The 22,874-nt window shown below is 41.6% G+C and overlaps 2 protein-coding genes across 4 annotated transcripts in view; both read right to left on the minus strand.

The window, feature by feature from the left end:
- got1 (glutamic-oxaloacetic transaminase 1, soluble) overlaps nucleotides 1-11,037 on the minus strand; it is a 47,834-nt gene extending 36,797 nt beyond the window's left edge. For 2 of the 3 annotated variants that reach the window (XM_034681705.1, XM_034681703.1), the window contains exon 1: nucleotides 10,866-11,037. In XM_034681705.1, the coding sequence (XP_034537596.1) occupies nucleotides 10,866-10,881 (16 nt within the window). In that variant the 5' untranslated portion in view covers nucleotides 10,882-11,037. Of the gene's footprint in view, nucleotides 1-4,449; nucleotides 4,500-10,865 lie in introns of all 3 variants that reach the window. The other variant, XM_034681704.1, reaches the window with a different exon arrangement.
- A 2,597-nt stretch (nucleotides 11,038-13,634) lies between these two features.
- slc25a28 (solute carrier family 25 member 28) lies at nucleotides 13,635-21,164 on the minus strand. Its single transcript, XM_034681373.1, has 4 exons — nucleotides 20,534-21,164; nucleotides 16,839-17,067; nucleotides 15,969-16,025; nucleotides 13,635-15,554 (listed from the first exon to the last, which is right to left on the minus strand). Exons 1-4 carry the CDS (start codon nucleotides 20,876-20,878, stop codon nucleotides 15,004-15,006), a joined length of 1,182 nt encoding a protein of 393 aa, XP_034537264.1. The 5' UTR covers nucleotides 20,879-21,164; the 3' UTR covers nucleotides 13,635-15,003.
- Nucleotides 21,165-22,874: the final 1,710 nt, after the last annotated feature.

Here is a 22,874-nt window from a genome sequence, read left to right on the forward strand (position 1 = left end):
CGACGTACGCTTTTAAGAATTGTTAATATGTGCTTTTGATAACCACAAACGTCGTAAGAGGAATAGGAATATGTGCAGACGTGTGCTTTTTGAAAATCACTAGACTAAGGTAATGTCTCTGTTGCTTCCCGAGTACTATATTCACCTGACATGACCTTTGCTCACCCTTGATTGCAACTCACCCACACCTGTCCCCCCCCCCCCCCCCCCTATAAAGTATTGAGCATCTCTGTCATTCAGCGGAGAACTTCAGATGCTCTTGAGTATGCTGTAACTTCTCTCTCATGCTGCATGAATAAACTTTGTGTGTAAACTTTGATACTGAGTTCGAAGCCTCATTTCTGGTCGCTGCTCCGCTGGACGATCGCCTCACGGCTGGGTCTCCCCACCACAACGTAAATACATCACGCCCGCCCCTGTCCAATCAGAACCCTTGCCAACCCCCAGACCTTAAGCGGAATTGAATAAAGATGATTAAACGTGTTTTCCATGCAAACCTCAATTTGGAATTACTATTTCCATGTAAACACGAAGGAGAATACTTTAATTCCGAATTATTTAATTCAGAATAATAAATTCCGGATTTAAAAATATCATGTAACCGTTGCCATTGAAGGCAGTGTGTTTCCACAGTGGTTCATGTAGACTGGGTGGACTGGGATGGAGTCTAAAGCCCAAGATCCACAGGATGCGTCGCGTTACGTTACGGCTGCGCCGCGCACGTCGCAGCAAATAGGTTCCCATTCAAGTCAATGCTCTAGAGTCCACAGGGCGCGCTGCGGCGCGTCTCAGCTCCGTCTCTGGAGCGTTCCGCCGCGCCGCTCTGCCAGAGATACGCGGGGAGTCTATTTTCGCCGCTCCCCGCGCCCAGCACGCGTCAATCGACACAGAAATGATCGAACTATCCCGGAAGTCAGGCACGAGGATCGTATGCAACATCCGCTCACTTTCAAAATAAACACCATGTGCAAACACAAGATCGTAAATTTCACCACTTCTTCAACATTACGTCATAACCTGTGGCATCGGGCCAGACGTCAGTCTCAAAAGATATCCGACACCATGGACGAGGAAAAGTTTATACTGTGTTGTTCTCGCGCGTTTTGGAGTTCTCGAGGGATCTTGAGTTTCCTGCTCCGGAGTGCGCGCCGCTCCAAACACGCATCCTATGGACCAGGGCGAAAGCCCCGGGACGGAGCAGAGCCGTGTCGCAGCCGTAACGCGGCGCACACGCATCCTGTGGATTCCCCGAGTAACTCCTGGCTCTAAATTCTAATCCCACGGGTGCAAAGTATCAAAAAGGCAAATTAGAACTACTCATCCACTTTCTAAACACGTCCATTTATATATTTTTGTAACTATTCCTGTAACTTTTGATGAATTTAAAACCACATGAGAAGCCTCAAGAATCTGCAGCTCATCCTTCAGTCTGAGGCCGAGTGTGTGTCGAGCACCTCTTTCCATAGATGGACAGGAAGTTCTCCAAGCTGCTACATTTCCTCTGCTCTTCTCTCATGTCTCCCACACACATGCTCAGACAGACACACACACTCCTCCAGAGCCGGCTGGAGGAATCCAAATGTTTTAATTAGCCGCGATAAGCAGAGACAAGGAGAGCATTGAGCAGCTCTGACACACAGACGTCTCCTATCAGCCGGCTGATAAAGGAACTACTCAGACCCACTTACAGCCTCTCAAACCGCCATCCTCCCTCTCCTCTTCCTGGACTCCCTCCGCACCTCCAGTGAGAAGGACTCTCATCCTTACTGTGAGGAACAGAGAGCGTCAAGAGTGTCTAAAAACCTTTGTGAGGGCTGCTTGTTGTCTCATATCCCAAATTTAATTAAACCCTGCTGAAGCTGCTGTTTCTCTCTCATATCTCTTATAGTTTCACTCCCCATGTTATTCTCATCAGGCCGCATGTTTTGTCACTGTATCATTCTATTGATTACACAGCTAGAGAGAGATTGTGTACAGTGCCAGAGGGATTAGAGACACTTCATTTTTTTCTACACTGCTGCTAATACACAGATAAAGAGTGCTCCTACCAAACCAACAGGGATAGAAACATTATTTTTAGCTCTGTCAATCATGACATGACATCCCCTCTTTGTAACATTACATTTAACTAAAACTAAAATCTGAAAAATGAACATTTGTACATAAATGAGCAAGATACGAAATGGTAGATGGACTTATACTTACATTTTCTAGTCTTTCTGACCACTCAAAGTGCTTTTACACTACTTGTCACATTCACCCATTCACACACTGATGGTAGAAGCTGCTATATAGTATGGACCATCAGTGTAATAATCTCTTTTGTACACATACCACTGAACGACAGCGGGAGCAATTTGGGGTTCAGTGTCTTGCCCAAGGACACTTCGACATGTGACTGCCGGAGCTTGGATCAAACCGCCAACCTTCCGATTGATAGACGACTGACTTTACCCACTGAGCCACAGCCGCCCCATAAAAAACTCACTGATGTAACAAGAAGCGTTTTTGAGAAAAAGTAATCCGACATGTATTTTAATTCTCTACTTAGACCCATGTCCCATGTGGGAGCCAGTATTGGGATTCTATGTTATCACTGGGGGGCGCTGTGGGCAGCCCTCAGAGCGAGCTCCCAGAGAACATTTAAGGGCAGCACTAATTGAAACAGGTGTTGCCCACACAAATGTTTTTTGAGGGATATCCAACACAAGAAGGAGGCAAGGATGACGTGCTGGTATTGAGGTGCAAGCTAAAAAAGACGACATCGACCTGTCCTTCCACCCATCATTATGGTGCGTTCACACCAAACGCGAATAGAATCATTTGTGCGAATGGAGTACATGTAAAGTCAATGCAGAGACACGAGTAGACACGAGTACTGGTCTGGCGGCGCGAATTGGGCGACGCGAATGGCGCGATTTGCGCGAATGACGCGCATCATTCGCGCGTCTCGCGCGCAGCATTTGTGCGTATAGCGCAAATTCATTCGCGCGTACAGCACGAATTTATTTGCACGTATGAAGCGAACGATTCGCGAGAGTTGAAATATCTGAACTCAAGCGAATGAATCGCGGCGCGATAGCCAATCGGCGTGCAGATCACCCGGGACGTGTGTTGTGTGACGTATGGACCAGCAGAGATCCCAGCGGAGATTCCCTCATCTGGAATATATGGGACACTTTGATTCTATCACGGTGCAGCTTCCCCAACTCTGTGACACTACCCGTTTTTATGAGGAATAAACAGGAGCTCACTATGAGGACAGAGAGGGAGGAGGATTATGTGGTGAGTTGTGAAAAACTTTGTCTGTCCGCTATCAGCTGTTGTAGTAGTAGGAAGTTATCTCTGCCCCATTTAGTATAAACGGCTTCCCCATTCAATGTCCGAGAGCTCAACCTTGTTACTGCGGTCAAGCCAGCCTCCACTTCTGAAACGAAAGTCAAGCCAGCCTCCACTGTCTTCTGTTTGTTGACAACAGACAGCTTAGACGTGGGAGCCCCCCTCCCTTTTGATGCGCGAATTGAGCGAGTCATTCGCGCGAATTGAGCGAGTAAACACAAAACATTCTCGCGTCCATATTCGCGCGAATAGCGCGATCGTTCGCGTTTGGTGTGAACGCACCATTATGGGGAATGTAAGATCTATCTACGATAAGGTGGACGAGCTAACCCAGCACCAGAGGGAAAACTAGCAGAGTAGCATCATGCTAACAGAACTAACACCGGAGATGAACGCCACATTGGAAGGATTTCACCTGCTGTAGGCGGACAGGATACAGGAGAGCAAGACTGAACTAACCGGTGAAGAAGGCCAGCTTAGTCCCGGACCCTGTGGAGGTGGTGGCTGAGAATTATGGCCGAGCTGTCGTCTCTGATGGACTTTTTTTTATATATATATATATATATATATATATATTCTTGTACTGTACACTTTCTTGTTTGCTGCTGTAACTCCATAAATTTCCCCGTTGTGGGACGAATAAAGGAGTATCTTATCTTATCTTATCTTAAGATCTTGGACTGATGAAGTTTATTTTTATGGACACATTTGGAACAAGCCATCTACAGCCACGCGTAACTTAACCTTGCCATATAGAAATGTGTGCAAACATCCTATTTGTTTTAATGAAGGAGGTGCTTTTTGACATATACTACAGCCAGTCAGGGGGAGTGCTAACAGTTTCGGTTTCAGTTATGGGTAGCTGTTGTGCAGTCCTTCTTTTTATAGTTTAAAACAGTAGTCACTTGTTGCAGGTATGATGAGTATCAATACTGTGTGAGGTATTATTTTTGGAGAGGAAAAAACAAGTACACTTAGTTATGTTAGGTGCTTGACTTCTTGCCAAAACACCACATTTAACCCTGCATCTGAGGCATTTCTGATACTGCTCTCTGTAATGGAACAGCTCCAGAGGGAAAGGACTGAGACTCAGAGGAAACATGCCCTTACCTTGAACCAATGCTGAGGAAATCACAAGCACCAAGTTCACCAGATACAGCCTGAGAGAAACAATGTAGAAGTGTTAAATACTCCCTTATGTTTTCATCTGAGAATAAAAAAGTTAGACATGTTATCAAACCTCTCCTGCCTTTGTAGAGAAAAACGATTAAAAACATTAAGACATCAGCATAGATTTTTAGGGAGTGGATTCATCATAAATCACTGCTGAATAAAGCCGTCACTCACATCCTTTAAGTGTGTAATAAAAACTTTTGAGTATGAATGCTGTGGGTGAATAAATGAATAGCTCACAGTTCTTCACCAGACCAGTTTGTGTGGACTGGAGCTCGGAGGCATGGCAGTTAAGCTTTTTTGACAGAAGGGGAAGACAGCTTTCTTTTCAAGATCAAGTTCAAAGGGCAGGATGCCTGTTTCTTCCTCAGTGGCCCTGACTGCACCTGTGTTTCTTTGGTGCACACACACCAGTCACACGCACACGCACGCTCAAGAAATCTTGTCCACCACACTGACAGACAACTTCATTTTTGGCTGTGTGGGTGTGTGAATTGCAAGTGTGTCTGTAAGTGCATCTATGGTGTTTGTGTGTGTGTGAGTGTGTGTCTTAAGTTGCAGCTCTCTGAAGTGTTTGTAAGAAGATTTTATGACCTCGCTTACCCCTTAAAGGAACTTGTCACAACACTGGAGACTGAGGGAACGGCAGAGGAGGGAAAGGTCTGGACACCTGCAATCACCCACAACAATGCAGCAGTTCATCACACCCTGCCAAGGTTTCACTCCCAAAGGCCCAGGGGATGATTAACTGTGTGTTTGTGCGATATGTGTACACTCCTTTTGCTTTGATCACAGAAGAAGTGTGGCAGAGTTTGTTTTCTCTTTTTCTTCCTTGATAGACAGAAGAAATGTAAAAAGATTCTTTTTTTGGAATAACAACACAATCACAGTTTTGTTAGGATGACTTTAAGTCCTGTTGTTTTAAAGACTACAGTTCAGTACTGGAGCCTGAAATGAGCGTATAGTAGAAGAGGAAGGAGCTGGAGAGGAGACGGATTTGTCAGCGGTCATTTTCAGAGCTAAAAAAAAGTTTGCTTATAAAGTATACTTTAAAGTATCTGCCCATGGATGATTCATTCACTTGATAATGAGATAAACAAAGTGTTTCCCAAGTAATGACTTTGTGTTGTTTTCAGATCAGACCAAATAAGTGAGAGCACCCAGGACGTACAACCTACTCACCAAACTCTCCATCAGGAGACAACAGCTCTGTCTACATGTGTAATCTGATTTGAGATTCAACATCACTATTTTCATAGACACTTAATTAAGTGATCTAATTAAGGACTGCATCAAGTATTTAAAACTAATAAAAAACTGCATTTTTGCAATAATACCAAGTATTGCCTTTAAAAAATTGAGCAGGGATTCCTACGATGGTCATTTTGTACGGTACACTGCAAAGTAAACCGTATTACTTGTCAAATGTATGCATTGAGAATGAACACAAAGAGGGGCGCCACTTTGGAACTGTGTTTAATCCAAGATGCAACCTCCGGTCTTAAAATATGAGTCCAATGCGGAAGTGCTAAAAACTGCAGTTCATCAAGGATCCGCTTGAGGCTGGCTCCGGAAGTACCGGAAACCACATACACACCAATTCAAAAAAGCCGATGTTTACAGCAGAAATAAACATGTTTACAGCCTGGTACAAAAGACAAGTGTAGTCTGGATAGCTAATTTCTCGATCGGCACACACTGTACAGGGGTTCATTTTTTCTTCCAATGCAGCAATTTAAAAGATATTGAGATTACGAGTCTTCCAATGAGAGACACAGCTGACTTGGTTGACAGGCGGGAACACTGTAGCTGTTGGCTAGGAGGCTCAAAGCCCACCTCTTTACGTCATAATCGCTCGACAGCAGCAATATGGCTCCCGCCAACGATCGGCCTCAAAACAGCGCTTCAGAAACAGATGGGTGACATCATGAATACTACGTCCATATTTTATACAGTCTATGGTTTAATCCCACACCCCATTCACCTGTTACTAAAAAAGAAAACTGCAATACAATTTTAACATAAGTCTAATGGGGATTGACTCACTTTTGGAGAGGGTCTCAAAGGCCAAACTGTTGTTTCCGGCACTTCAGTGTCTGCTTCATTTTCAAGCATGAGGTTGCAGCTTAGAAAATATGCGTTCCCCTGCTGTAAACTCTGAACTGAACTGAACTGAACTGTAAGAGCGTTACTCCTCGTCTTCCTTTTTCCTTATTCTGGCCCATTAGCAATGGCATTTTACTATAAACACTTAGATTTATTGAGGAGCTTTCCATTCAGAGTAAGTCTGGCATGTTATCCTTTCATTGCACAAGAAGTGAGAAGGATCCCATTTCAAACTCACACTCACACAACCCCACCATGTTATCCTATGTGAGCTTCAAATCACATATATCTGATCTTTATCAGACCTGCTGTTTTAATGTTGATGCAGGGTTTTTGTGCATCTCGTATCCTTGGTGTTTTCTCTTCCACAACTTACTAACTTAAGAAGAAACGGGAGCTTCATCTCCCAAAAATACTAATTCTCCACAGCACAGCCCTATGGGAGGTATTCAAGCCACAACTAGCAAACAACTGTGATAATCGTCGCTATTTTGATGGACTGCCCCTCATCCAGAACTCACATTTTGCTGCGCCTCATAATTCAGTCTGCTGCTGCCATCTTTGGAGTCATATCAGAGAGAACAATGAAGAACGATATCAAAAAATCTAGCTTGAACAATTTTTCCCTGAACGACCTTCAAAGAAGAATCTGTGTAGGTTTTGCTGCACAAACTTATGAGGCGTACACACTCTGAGATAATCAAGGTGATTTGGGCCCAAGTAAACTGAGCCCCCATTTTTGATGGTCCTTAAGATTATCTTGCCAGATTTTCCTGTGGGGTGAGGAACGATATTTTGTGGTGCGATTTGACTTCCCCAATCTGGTTAGAAGAACAGTGAGGCCACTGGCATTGAGTAAACGTAAACATTAAACATGTTCTATTTTACAATGACATATCCTCCCTGTGGGGGGAGTCAAAAGGAAAGCCAGACACACACATCTACAATTACTGCCCTCTAGATCAGGGGTTCACAAACTTTTCAGCCCGTGAACCCCAAAATATAGGAGCCAAAGACTTGCGACCCCCACTGACCCTCAAAGTGATTTAATGTGGCTTCATTTCATCAGTCTGCAGAAAATGAGCCTACCTTTATGAGACTGTGTCTCCTGTGCCATTATGAATTAATCTACTGCTACTGACGCTTTTGATAATTCACTGTTCACTAACCCTGAACTTAGGAGTCATCTGGCAATAGAGAAAGGCAGAAAACTCATTACATTTTCTATTTTCAAGGTTTTATTTCAAATTTAACAACTATTTTTGTCAACTTTTTTTACTATAATGGGTAAAATGTACTACTTTTAGATTACTTGAAAAAAAAATCATTCTGGAAGACCTCTCACGACCCCCCATTTGTGTCTCCCGACCCCCCAGAGGATCCCGACCCACACTTTGGGAACCCCTGCTCTAGATGATACTTCAGCAAAATAAAATTTTAAGAAATAAGGAAATACGATAATTAATAGCATCATGATAGCAGATTACACATATCCGATCAGAATTCTGTTTGTGGCCAATTACAGTTAGGCCTATACAAAGAGTTAAAAAAAAGGCTGTTAGTGGCGCTGGTGGCCTAGCGCCCCACATGCAGAGCCTATAGTCCTTGTCGCGCCCATTTGCTGCATGTCTTCCCCCACTCTCTACTCCCCATACTTGTTGTTTCTCTTCAGCTGTACTATCAATAAAGGCAAAAAGCCCAAAAATATAACATTAAAAAGCAGGCCAGCAAAACAATGACATTGGGACATCACAATCATTTATGGGAGCACAATGCTGCAATCTTTGATTATGAGTGGTACAAATCTGATTTAGCATCTCAGCCATGGTTTTCTTGTAATGCCCTCAAACACCAACTATTTATATGTAGCACATAACATCACATCCTTATATTTGTTTAGTTTATGCACCAAAGAACGTTGTCTGGTCTCTCCTCTCCTCCTGTCAAACCTTCTGTGTCTGCCCCGAGTGGGAGAAACCGCAGCCAAAGGGATTACAACAACAGCTCCTTTATCCAGCAGCACCCCAAAGGAGCGTGAGATCACAACCCATATGTGTCTGTGTGTATCCCAGTGGGTTAGCCGAAGAGCCTGTAATCACACCTCATCCATTAGCTAACGAGGACTATGGAATAAAGAGGATATTATGGCATAATCCTGTATCACTCTGTGATTCATGTGGAGTGTTCCAGACATGATTAGGCTTCATAATGAAGAGAGATGTGACAAAAGACGCAACAAAAGAGACATAAATATGCAAAGAGTGAGAGAAGGCCAGCAACTGAGGAAGAGTTGTTATAGAGGACCTCAGTCCTTTAGGCATTCACATTCCTAAGTATCCTTGGAGTGTGTGTTTGTGAATGCAAGTGTGTGTGTGTGAAATACACCCCTCCACAGGTGCTTGCTGTGAGGGGTTTTGAACGAAGGCTTGAGTTTCCAAAACACCGGCTTACAGCAATACACAAGGGAGTGCGTGCATGTGTGTGTTTCTGCAAGCACTTCATCAACGTGTAAGTCTTGTCTACCAGAAAACATGCAGGCAGTGTGTGCATGTGTGTGTCATGTTCTAAAAAAGACGACCAGTGTGGCCTTGAAACAGTAATGATATTCAGTCGCTAAGAGAAAGTGCTGAAGATGTATAAATAGTCAAAGCAGCCTCTGATATATGCACACAAACACATGCAACATACACACACACCCACACAGTAAACACATAGGGGTAATTATGGATGACAGTTTAAAGTGTCCCACCATGAAAGTAATAAATCTATCCTTAATGTTTGTATGTCTCTTTAAAATGAATAAAGTAAAGACAATAAAAGAAACGGTTTCTTTGAAGGGTGTAAATGCTGTGACAAGCTCATCACTCATTATCACAATGTTAGACATTATTATCATAGGAGAGCTCCGTCAAAAGACATTAGGTTTGAAGTGGTTGTTTAAAGGACATTTGAGAAGTTAATGGTAGGTTATGAAACTGATACAAGTTTACAAACAAAGAGAGGAGCTAGTGACAGAAGTGAATGCAAGGATAAACAGCTGTAGCAAATAAATGCAAATATAATAGCATGGTGAAGAAAAACATCACATCTGAATACCAGAGAAATAAAATAGAGAAAGAGGAACACAATAGTGTTCAGTCGTGTGGTCGACAAGGTGGATCAATCTGCCTGATTGACACAAACAGTAACAGACATGGAAAAAGTGAATAACCTGCAGGAGCAGCTCTCTCTTTTTTTAACAATAATACTTATCTTAAATATGTTTTTATGAGCATGTGTCTCTCTTATTGAGATGAGAGGCCAATAAGGGTTTTAATAAATGACTGGGTGTATGATTGCATTCAGTGTTTTGCCTGTGCACCAGTGGCAGCAAAATCAAAAACACAGACATGTAAAAGGACTAAGAGGGCAAGTTTTTTTTAGCATTTATACTGAAATTTAACATTTTCACGCAATCCAGAATCTACAGCAGTAAGTAAGTAAGATTTATTTATAGAGCACCTCTCAAGAACAGGGGTCACAAGGTGCTTTACAACAACAACAAAATGAAAACGTTAAAAGGCAAAACAGAGATTGCAATTAAATACAAAAACATGACATGAAAACAGACAGATTAAACAAAGGCAAGTCTAAACAGATAGGTCTTCAACTGGTTTTTAAACTGTCAACAGTGTCCACAGTTCTGAGTTCCAGAGGGAGACTGTTCCAGAGTTTAGGACCAACAACCTGGAAAGCACAGTACCCTTAGCTTTTAACCTGGTACAAGGCACAACCAATAAACCCTGATCAGAGTACCTCAGAGTCCTGTTGGAGTTATAAGGCTTCAGCAGCTCCCTAATGTATACTGGAGCCTGACCATTGAGCGCTCTGTACACAATACAATAATTTTAAACTGGATCCTACATTTAACTGGAAGCCAGTGCAAAGATATGAGGGTCGGAGTGACATGAGATCTGATAGTCTACCAAAGAGCAAGACAATACATTTTGCAAAAATAGACTATTTCAATTTCAAATCAATATTTAATACCTGAACCTGAATACTGTCACTGGTTCTTAACTCAGCAGGTCTTACAGTAAGCTTTGAAAGTCATAGACAAAGGACAAAACAATCAGAAGGAGCAGGACAGATTCATCAAAACCAGACGAGCAACGAAACAAGGCCTAAACTGAAACATTGAAAACAATGTTAATCAGTAGGCTGTTAATCAAAGGCCACAGCGGGCTTTAAATAACCTGTCATCTTACCTTGAGTGTCTCGCATCTTCCTACTTTAGCTTCATCTAAACTAGTAAAATCCAGACTTATTGTTGACTTGTTTCTTCTCCAATGGTAAAGTTGTGAACACGTGTGTATGTACATTTCCTCTGACACACAGGTAACAGCTTCCTGTTTTGAATTCCCCGCCAATTCGGAAGAATTCCGTCCACCTGTGGAGCGCGCATCGCACGTGAACATTTTGATACGTGACGCATAACGTAAGTCCCGCCTACACTGAGATCTTAGACTTTTAATTGGCCAAAATATGTGTCAAGGAAATGGTAGTATGTTACAGCCATGTTATTTTATACAGTCTATGGTTACAGCATTTAACTAAATCCCAGAAGACTGCAGGGAGCTTGGCACAGTTGAAATTAAAATATAGCACAATATTATATTACTATTTTGGATCATCTTTATTCTTATTCTAACATGGGATTTATTTCATGTAGCCTAATATACTGTCCTTGGGTAAAATTGATAGAAACATGCTACCAGTAATTCTTAGTTAGCTTTTGGTGAATCTCACAACTCTTATCATCTTTTGTAAGCCTCTAGAAAGCTTGTCAGTCAAAACTGTTCACCAAAGCATAAACAGAATACATGTTACAGGCCTAGGTGTGGAAAAAACGCAGTTACTGTTAACATTGATAAAAGCTGGCTCATTTCCTAAAATGACTTACACCAAACCTATCTGGAGTAGGCACTTCAATGGAAACATCCATGGTAAATAGCCTATGTGACATATGCACAAAACATGCCACAGCATGATACAACAGCAATGGGACTTGCAAAGTTTGGGAACTTTTGTAACAGTTTAATTCATGAGTAAGCTTTGGTAAGTGTTGGGTCACACGAAGGCGACTGTTCCAAAGGTAATAGCTGAAATTCTATAATCAAATGTGTTTGCTTGTTTAGCCTACTTAACATCATTTAACAAGACTGTGAATGTCTGGTGATAAGAAACCACTTCAATGCCATTCCCTTGCCAGGAGCAAAAGCCAGACTGCTTGTTTTTATCCTTACATGATTCCCTTCTTTCCTTATCTTGCACTCTCTCACACACACACAAAAACAGAGTGATACAGAGGGGTAAATGACCAGACTAAATAGTTTACTCATCTCAGACTGCTGAGATGTGGAGCAGACAGGCTGCTCATTCACTCTCTCCCACACAGACAGGAGGACAAAGCAACTAAAAGCAAAAATGAAAGAATTGGAGAGGCACATCCTAAACGTGGGCAGGCCAACAAACAGTCTTTATGTACACAGAGATGGAAAGAAAAAGAAAGTTCCTCAACACTATATTTGAACAGGTGTCTGTGCCAAAGGAAGGGCTAAAGTGTGTGTGTCTGTATGAATCTGTGTATGCATATTTGGAGTCTGAGATGTTGGGGAGCTTCAGTTTGTGACAATCTTCATCTCTGAAACTGATGTCAGCAGATTTCAAATATTTGGTGTTTGTTTTGTGAACCGGCCTAAGAGAAATGTTGCCAATTGATCATTTTATCCATTCAGGCAAAAACAAACTCTGCCTTACCTTGATCAATATGTATTTATATCATAAACGCAGACCTATAATTAAAACATAGCTTTTTGGTGTCTCTTCAGTAACTGCTAAAGGAGGTAAACAAACACTAGTTTATACATTTAATTTATCATATTCCCTTCTACACACATACGGGGACATTTGACGACTTTTTCCCGAACATGATGTTGCAGCAATCATATGAAAAAGACTTACTTGAATGTCTCTGTAGGGAAAGTCATTTAAGACTCTACCAGAAGATTCACAGAGGATAAAAATCACACACCCATGATGACACACCAGACAATCATAGGTACACTGCAGCAACATAATGACACATTACACAACTTCTTGGTACATACTTCATTACCTGTAATTAAGACTCTTAATGGACACTGGCAGCAATTAATGTTCAAGGCGTTTTGTTCTGTTCTGAAGGACTCTTATTCTTCAACCAAAGGGTAGGACATAAAACTCTGGGTGAAGGATGGGCCTCACTGTTTCAAGAATTCAAGTGTTTGAAAGGCAATCTCTTGGATCCTCTTTCAGTTTTGGACTGAAGATATGCTCACTGAAGATTAGAAAAGCTCGCTGGCTGAAGATCTCATGGTTTCATTGAACTGGAATGACTGTTGAATGTTTATTCAGTTATCTCCCTGAGTTCCTGCCTTTGCTTTTTCTGTCAAAACACTTTGTAAATGTTTTTAAAGGTGCTGTACAAATAATACATTTTACGTTTCAACTTACAATATCAACACTGCTCTTCATACACTCCGACATAATGTGACTATATAGCTCTTCATCATATAATGCTCAATTTAGTTTATCAGCTTTCAATGTTTTACTTTGCCCATTACGCATCATTTCAGGCATTCCAAAGCTTCAGTTTCCAAGCTGTTTGTAGCCTGATCGTGTGTCCAATTTTCAAATTGTGTTTACAGTCTTAAAGGTCAAAGTTGAAACCTGCACCTGTGTTCAAGACTAAACAACTGTACCTACCTCAAACTTTAAATAAATACCTGGAAGCACAAATAAACTTGACACGTTTTTCGGCAGTACAGATGTGGCTGAAAGCATTTTATCATTAAACCTGTCCCAGTCTGTTTTCTGAGGCTCCAAAGACTTACGATATTTCACATTAATTCACAAATCTGTGATAACCTTCTATTAAGTGTTCATTGCATTATCAGCAAAGCATTCACAAACATCTTAAGAAATCAAATGCAGGCTTCCCATCATTTATGAGCAGTGAGTCGAGCCCCGCCGCTCTGTCTTTATTCAATGAGTGCAATTCAGTGTCAGAAACAATCAGACATCAATCAGTAAGAATGACAGCTTCCATTTATGTGGTCTCACTTGGGGGCAGGGATAACATAACTTGTGGGGTACTGAACCCCTTGAAATGTTGAGTTGAATCCATTTTTGGGGGCACAGAACCTTGTACACAACTTTGACTGTCAAATGCAGACACTGAAACTTTTGTTCACAAGCTTATTATTGGCTGATAACTGCAGCTAATGTACAGAGAGGGCCGTTATAATGCTGCCATGGTCTGCTCTGCATGTACACAAGGCATTAATGGTGAGTATTTGGATGATCAAAGGGGAGATTTCAGACAATAATGTGGAGGCGGGGCAAAAAAAAAAAAAGAAACATAATCACTGGAAATAAAATACTATTGAAAGAATCATTATTATTAAAGATAAGTTAAATGCACTCTTGATACTTTGATAATTTCAGTCCTGTTGATCATAAGTAACAGTGTAGATAATGAATGCTTCAAATGGAGGGGAAAAAAAAATCCTTTGAATTTATTAAACTGCCAAAAGCAAAACATTTGAGAACTTCTAATTTGAAATCTTTAAATACGAAAAATCTTTATGAAAAATTACACAGGTCAATTAATTAAGATCTAGACTTGCCTTCTTAAATTTGGCTCCTAATTCTCTGAGCTGCCATGTTGGCACAATTCCATATTTCTAAAAGCTATCTGGTATGTTCCCAAAGAGGAATCAAGTAACTGTGGGTCAAAACAGACACTTCTGATTGAGGACTGGATGCCAGAGTGTCTGGAAAACAAACTGGAAAACAAAATTGACCTGTCTTATTTAGGATTCTTTATCTCAGGACAGAGATTGAATCAGGACTCAGTTATAATATTCAAACAAACTCAAGGTTTGAATGGGTTGAAATGAAAAACCTGGTTCAAGGACAGCAAAGCTTCTGAAACTACAGTTAAATGAGTAACACTACTGCCCTCTGCTGTCTACCCTCACAACTCAAAAACTTGTGCGTTCTTCACATTTGTCCTCAGCTTGAACAAACGTAGTGGTCACTTTAATGGAAATAAACTCCAGATTAACTAGTTAGTACTGTGTGAATGTTTTCTTAACATGACTCAAACCATACCTAGTCTTGAAGTAATGTAGCAGAAATAAAACTACTTAAACTGACTTTGAAGATGTCTTTCTTGTTAGTTAAGTCTGACAGAGATGGGACAACTGCAGTGGATTTTAGTCAGATTCTATGTGCGTAACGACTTCTCCCCACAGAGAGGGCGGAGCAAAAATTAGAGGAGATTAAACCGAGGAAACATCTCTAAGCCTCCATGTGCTGCGCTCTCCTCTTCTCGTGCTGGTGCTTGGTGAGGCCATACTTGAAGAACTCATAGACCGACCAGCTGATGGCTGTAGAGGGCATCTGGTAGATGACCCTCGCCTGGGCCCCCTTGAAGAAGCCCTGCAGGCCGCCCAGCCTATATACTGTCCGGAAGGCGTGGGCCAGGCCTGAGATCTGTCTGTGGGCTCCTTGACCCTGGCTGGCAGACTGGGCACCGAGAGATAGAGACTCCTGGGTGTTGAGCAGGGTCTTGCATACATCCAGAGGTGTGGTGGCTGCAGCCGCGATGGCTCCAGCCAAAGCTCCGGACAGCATGTGGGATGAGGGGTTGTATTGTCTTTGGGGGTTGAGCAGCTCCTGAAGGTACTCATAGGTCATGAAGTGGAGCGCCTGGAAGGGCACGTTCATGGTGAGCTGGGTGGTGTAGCTGCGGTAGAAGGCAGCAGCGCCCTCCTTCTGCCACACGGCGCGTACACAGTCCATTACGCCGCGGTAGGGTGAGTTATACATCTGCATACGCTGCTTCACAACTACAGGCAGATGGGTAGATGCATCGATGGGAGGCCAAGTGTGTCCAGAGATGGCAGCACGGAGGGGACAAAGATGGAAAGAGAAAATCATAGTTTAATAACTGAGCTCTTAAAAACACATTTGAATCCTTACAGGAAGATCTGGTGTCATATTTGAAGTGTTTGCTCTGACAGCTGCACACCATCCAACAGCTGCACAAGAGGACTCTGACCAGTGTCCTTCTACCGACTGGTTTGGGCAGGTGGACTGGAGGCAGCTGTCTAAGTCAGTATGTGAGACTGCAGGCTGAAGGCCAACATGTGAAGAGGGTTGGTCAAGGCATGGCACCTGTAGGATTCTTCACTGAAACTTCAATATCAAGAGAAGAGAATTCTCTTTGATTTAAAGGCAGAGGTTATTTATGTTGCTCTCACCTTCAGCTGGATTCATGGCTGCATCGTGAAGCAGTGTGGCCACACACCCAGCTGTACCTGTAACAAACACACCTCAGAAATTACTACACATCAATGTAATCATTAATAGACAAGGAAAACAGGAGAGACTGCACATGGATGTGTAGAATGAGAAAGACAAAGCATCTCCATTTGCAACATTATGAGACTTTTTGATGCCATAGCCTTCCCTGCCTTATTATTAAAATATGTCAGCTCAAAACAGGACATCACAGCAGCAGAATTAGTGCTTATATGGCAAATCGCATAGATGACCTAACTACAGATCATGTCTGACTGAAATCAGAAGACCAACCCTGGGCAAAGAGAGACACCTAGTGGATAAGGCAGGTCTATGCCTAAAACCAACACAAGCTCGCAAGAGAGAGGAGAGAGCACATGGGACGACAGAAAGAGGACTTACCGAGCCTCCCACTAAACTGGAAGAGAAGGGAGAGATAGAGAGAGTAGGGAGAACAAGGAATAAGTCAAAGGATGACATTTAGGGCAAACTGAATCTTTGGTTTCTCTTTAGTGGAGTGACTTTTCTCAACTTGACTCTGAGAGAAAGTGTTTAACTATCCCAGATCGGCAGCCGACTCTGGCTGTGAAAAGGCTGAGTCAAATTTGATGACTTGCCAGTTTTTTTAGGACTGGTCAGGGCCTGTCGCCATTGTAGTCTGATCGGGCTGAGTCAGCAGCTTCATAATGCTCGGCCTTTAGAGTTTGAAATGGACAAGTCCTACAAACCAGTCTATTTCTCGATGATCTCAAAAGGGAAGATACATTCATGATCAGTGAATCTAGAGCACATTTTAGGGTTAGTGTGTGTATATGCATGTTTTATGGTACCATTAGCCAAATGACTGTTAGCCCCTGGGTGAATGACATCACTTAGAGTCTTTTTGAGTTTCTCATAGCAGGCAAAATAGAGGGCATGAGCAGGTCCTGCCCCAACTGCTGTTGCATTCAGCCCTCTCATTGGCCTCCAGACTCCCTCTGTGGCGACAATTCGGCGAAGGGCATCCATGACGTTCCTGTAGCGGGCTGCGGGGTCGGGCTGGAGGCTCTGCATTCTTGTCTGGAAGAGAGGAAAAGGTTGATAGCAGCAAAGTTCAGAGTCAACAATTTGTCCCCTTGCCACCAACCATGGCTCCAAGTATTACATTATGTAATGTCTTGAATTTGATATAAAAATAGAATGTAATGCATAATTTAAAGGTGACCACATGTCCGCCTAATACAGCATAGAATAGCACAGCAATGAAAATAGTCCCACTGAGTGATTTAGGGGTCAAATAAGGGAAATGAGGTGTTGAACATTGTGTTGGGTGTACATGCATAATTGAATAGAAGGAAGCATGGAGTTACAAGCTGCAAGGTCATAAGGGGACATACACTCACTTCCCTCAAGCCTCTTTTCCCACTGACCCTGAAGTCCACCTCTCTCTTCCTTTATACACACATGCATGCTGAGATTAATGAGGGATTATACAACCATTATTTAGAGGAGAAGCCCAATGGATCACCGTTTTTTCGATCACCTGTTATTTGGTATTAAGAGTGAGGTTTTCTGGGGACGTACTGGGTGAGTCTTTAGGTCTCTGAGGAACTGGCAGCGACATAATCCCTGAATACCAAACTTCCAGCTGAATGGACAAATGTACGCCCTGCTGTGTATGTTCGTGTAGTGCTCCAGCTAAGCATAAACATGGCCTCATGTCACTCTTTACTGCAGCTGTGGAATGCAAGACCTAAAGAGAGCTGGCGACCATAGGTACGAGTGTTTGCATGAAGTTACTTCACGCCTGGCACACAAACCTATTGTGCAGAGCAAATAGTGAGGAAAGACTGTTGTCTAAATACTGGCTTCCTCATTCATTCAATGCCCCATATATATAAGCCCGGACATGGATGCATGGATATCTTGCATGTGACAGCTAAAGGTCTGGTATGTTTATCTTTACTATGTTTGCGCAGCTAGAAAACAGTGACCTTTGTACTGAATGTAAACATTGCATGAACAACTCGGAGAGAAAAATAGAGATATTTCTGTGAAATTCTATTCACCTGGACTGATCTGTTTACACTATAACAGATCTACAAATACAACACGCTCTCCTAAACCCACGACAAATTACTGGGATTTAGGATGCAGCATGGTAGCTTACTCTAAAACTATAATTACACCAAAGTGTCTTAAGTGAAGCACTTATCGTACAGGAAGAGAAAGTCTTTGGGGATATTTCAGGAAACCTCTAAAACAAGACCTTAAAAAGGGAACATGTAAAAACAACTTTTGGTTTCTTCATGCAGTACATTTCATCTTGCTGAGTCACGCTGCACAGAGTATCCTGCGCCTTGCTCGAAATGCTGCAGATATCCGGTAGCGCACATAAGAAAGCTCTTTGTAAACATTTGTCTTCTCCAGGTTTAGGGCCAGCCTTTACCAGAGATGGTCTACATGTAGTGTAGACATGGAGGAAGCATCAGCATACCAACAGCTTTTCAGTCCGACTAGAACAGCTGACTGTTTAATGCTCATTGCCACCTACTTGCCCCTTCGTTTAACCTTGTGCCTGTGCAAGACAGAGATCACATGAGCATAGCCACAACTAGCTGGACTGGCAGTGGATCAGGCCTTATTTTTCAGAAAACAGAGTTACACAAACGTTAAGATAACAAACAACCACATGGTTGGAGCCCAGTTAGGTTGCATGACTCACATGTGATTAAAAGACCTTTGCAAACACTTAGTTATGGTGTGTGAAGCAGCAGGCCGGCCTGCAGAAAACGACTTCATTGTGTTAGGAAAACAGTGGCTGAATCATTAACACTGCAGTGTGTCGGTTTCTGTGTTTTGTAGTACTCAAGCCTGACAATTCTGAAGTTTGAAGAGTTTATCAACCACTTCATCGTTTGCGAAGATGAGGCAACGGAGAATTCTGAGTGTGAGGAAGCTAAATTCTGCCATTCTTGTGATCCTCTTTACGTTTTGATTGAGTGTCCTTTATTTTTTATCTTACCTGCTGATTTCACAGCTTCAATGTAAAAGACAGACAGTCTGAACAGTAATGTAAAAAAATTTTTCAGAAGATTATTGGCACGAAAAAAGAAAGAAATCTGATCCTCCAAAAAGCAAGTATTGTAGCTTCTTCTGGTATGTTGCTATAAGTATAATTCTTCTGTTGCTATCACAACATACTAACTAAATTCTTTCAAAGGTTCTTTCTGCATTTAGACCAAAATCTAGGTTCAAAATCTCTTTATGGGCTGATCCCTCTGTCCCTTTAACTAGACTAAGTTTTATATTGTTTGTATCTAGTAAATTTGAGATTTTATCACACATCTAAACTCAATTGTATTACTTCCCTTTTACTGTAATATTGATTTAAATGTTGCTTTATTATTTTAGTAATTTGAACTGTTATCTTATTTTTATTTATTTATTCATTCATTCATTTATTTTATTTATGTACTTAGTTGTATTGATATTTTTAGCCTTAGTTTTATTTTCAACTCTTATCCTTACCCTTTTTAAATCTATTTATTTGAACTATTTGTATTCTTAATTTTGATGCTTTAACTTAATTTAATTACACATATTGTATTGTTGGTGTGCATTAGTCTCTATTTCATTTTATGTTCTTTCAATTTTTATTATTATTATTTTAAGATAAGATGAGATATTACTTTATTGATCCCCGGGGGGGAAATTCAGCTGTTACAGCAACCCAGACATAAGTACAATCAAGAAAGAAGTTTCAATAAGTAAAAATAAGTAAAAAATAAAAATAAAATAAAATAAGTAAAAATAAAAATAGATAAATAAGGCTAGAATACAATTTAGATATATACAATGTTACAGTTGCATTTGATTTGTATGAAAGGTGCTATATAAATAAAGCTTGATTGATTGATTGATTGATTGATTGATAGATATTATATGTGCGAGGCTGTTTTATTTATATCCAAGCTGCTCAAATGGTAAATAATAAAGTTGTTTGAATTGTACTGCATTGTTTTTGCACAGTACTGTTTATTTGGTTTTAAGTAATAACTTGTTCCTCGTATCAGCAAATGTCACATGAAATATTTTATCAACTTCTTCATATCCGGTTTAGTTTCACTCTCAAAGTACGCAACAGCTACGCAACATCATGTCAATGCAGCCCTTCACTGATAACAGACTCCATTATGTCAGGTCATTTTGCGTAAAGTGACCAAAGGGCTCTGGTTTCTGGTTTTTGGTATTTGACCCTGCTTAAGGTTGTCATAACACCGTTAGCCGCAGTGGCTAACGCATGTTGCGCTTGACTTATATTAGCATGCTAACAAGTAAGCTAGTGGTGTTGTAAACGCTGGCGTTCACTGAGCCGACTGACCTTGTCCTGAGCTTCAGTTCTGCAGCGTGTTTATGTTAGCAAAACAAGCTAATGCTATCAAAACGAAACCTACAAGAAGAATCCTTCAGAGCACACACAGAAAAGACTGTGAAAGCAATAAACAGACACACAAAGTCATGGGTCTGTTAGCCTGTAAGCTACCTTGACACAGTCGATGGGGAACATGAGGCAGTGCTCCATGATCCCGGCGACGGCTCCAGCTAACATGTGGGTGCCTGTGGAAGCTCCCTGAGGTAACCCCTCATAGTCTGGTTCAGAGTCCTCTGTTTGTGCATCTTGTGCACTACGGGTAAAATCAACTGTCTGTAGCTCCGTTTCTCCTCCGATCCTGGGTGTCAGTCTCCCCACGATACTTTCCGAAACTCCCCAGAATCTGCCCCCCAGCCATCGAACTTCTGCCCCGGCAGAGGCACCAGCAACCCCGGGATCATTGCCTGTAGTCTCCGCTGTCATCCGACGCCTCCTCACAAATCCATCTGCTTCCATGAGAAACCAGGGGAGATGTTCAAGTCTTTAAGGCTCGCAGACACGGCGTCCAAGTGAGGGCTTTCCAGTCCTTAAGTTTTTACATTCCCATGGGGTTGTTTCACAGTGTTGTGCCAGCTACTGCATTCCCTCCTCGCCCTAATGCGTCCCTGCCGGAGCGGAGCAAGGGAGGCCGCGGCAAACAAATAACCACAGAGCTCCAGCGCAGGCCACGACAAGGAAGTAATCTCAGACCTACTTCCGCTATTGGTTGACAGACACGCCACTCCTCATTGGAGTTTGGTGAAGACTCAAACTCTGACATGTGGCACTAATATATGAGGGTTGTTGCTCACAGCTTCATGTGCATCTGTGAAAGCCATCAGAAGGCAAACTGAGGTCACGGCTGGAGTTAAGTAAACCTATTCAGGATTAGTAAGGCCTAACATCCCTGAAGTTGACCTTTACTGCTATCTGTGGTCTCATTTGCAGTGGTGGACAAAGTACACAGCTTCATTACTTAAAGCTCCTGTGAGGAGTTTTTGAGTGGTCATGAAATGTTCTGAAATGAACATTGATGCCTCTTTATGATCTAGAAAAGCAAAACAAGATTGTTAGAAAAGGTATTGATCATTTCTGTTTTGTTATTTTAAAGCCTGAAATCGCTGTGAGAGGGTAGGTGTCAGATGAAGTGATGGACAGCACGTCAATAAAAACCCTTTATCTGCAGTAAATATTCTTAATGAGTGAAATAGTTGACTGTTAGTTGAACGCAGGAGGAGATAACATAATTTACACATGTACAGGACAAAATAAGCAAGATCACTTAGTCCACAGGGGGGCGCCAAAGTCAACACAAACAGGAAGTTCCTCACAGGAGCTTTAAGTCAAAGTATAGATACTCAGCGTCCAATATTACTCCAATACAAGTGAAAGTTGTTCTGTCAAATTATTACTTGAGTTAAAGTACTGAAGTACCTGATTTTAAAAAATACTTAAAGCTGCTGTGAGGAACTTTTTATTTATATCAATTTTGGCGCACCATTGTGGACAAAGTGATACCTCTTATCTTTTGTTCTCTACATGCAAAAGTGTTTTCAACAAAAACCTCACCCTGCTGTCTTTTAACAGCCAGATTTATCACTCAATTTGATCATTTGCCACGAAAACAGCCGAAAAAGGGAGTTTCTAAAGCCAAATGTCAATCATGTGGTCTGACACCCACCTGAGTTGTTTAAGGCATTAAAAATGACAACAGAGAAGGTATCAGTGTTGTTGTTTATGGTTATGTTTGCTTTTGAAGGTCATAAAGAGGCATCAGTGTTGGTTTTAGTCTGTTTCTCAGCTGGTGAAAAACTCCTCATAGTGCCTTGAAGTATTCAAAGCACTTCTTAAAAAATCTTAAAACATTGTATTTTCACAATACATAAATGCAGTCAATAATACATAGAAGTACATTCTGTTACATTATGTTTATCTGGGAAACATTACTTGAAATCTCTAAAAACTATACCATAAAACAGCAACTAAGTTTCTCAAAGCACAGACAACTTGGTCTGAAATGTTCATCTGGAATGAAACAAATGTTACGTAGCTTGACACGCTTTCTCAGGTTGGACAGTGACTTTGTGTCTGTCTGGGCAGAGTGGGAAACAGGGAGAACATTTCACACGATACACATCATTCTTCATTTCAAAAATGGCCATGGGTGCTAAGGTGGAAAATTATAGCCATCATTACCACCTCTAAATGAACTGCCTGATCTGAGTGAAATTTGCTCTGTGTTTGCTCCACATTCGCGTCCGTGGAAGCGCATGACATACAGGTACGGCTAAACCACTGAGACAAACATAACTGCACAAACACATTTTATTGTCTTAGGGATCAGATTTCAGAAAAGAGAAGGAAATTCATGAGCTGACTTTAAAGCAAAAGTAGTGAGTAACTAGAGCACTGATAGAAATGTAGTGGAGTAAAAAGTACAATAATTGTCTTCTGAATGTAGTGGAGTAAAAGT

Source organism: Notolabrus celidotus, chromosome 4 (genome assembly GCF_009762535.1).
Source record: "Notolabrus celidotus isolate fNotCel1 chromosome 4, fNotCel1.pri, whole genome shotgun sequence".
Classification (NCBI taxonomy): Eukaryota; Metazoa; Chordata; class Actinopteri; order Labriformes; family Labridae; genus Notolabrus; species Notolabrus celidotus.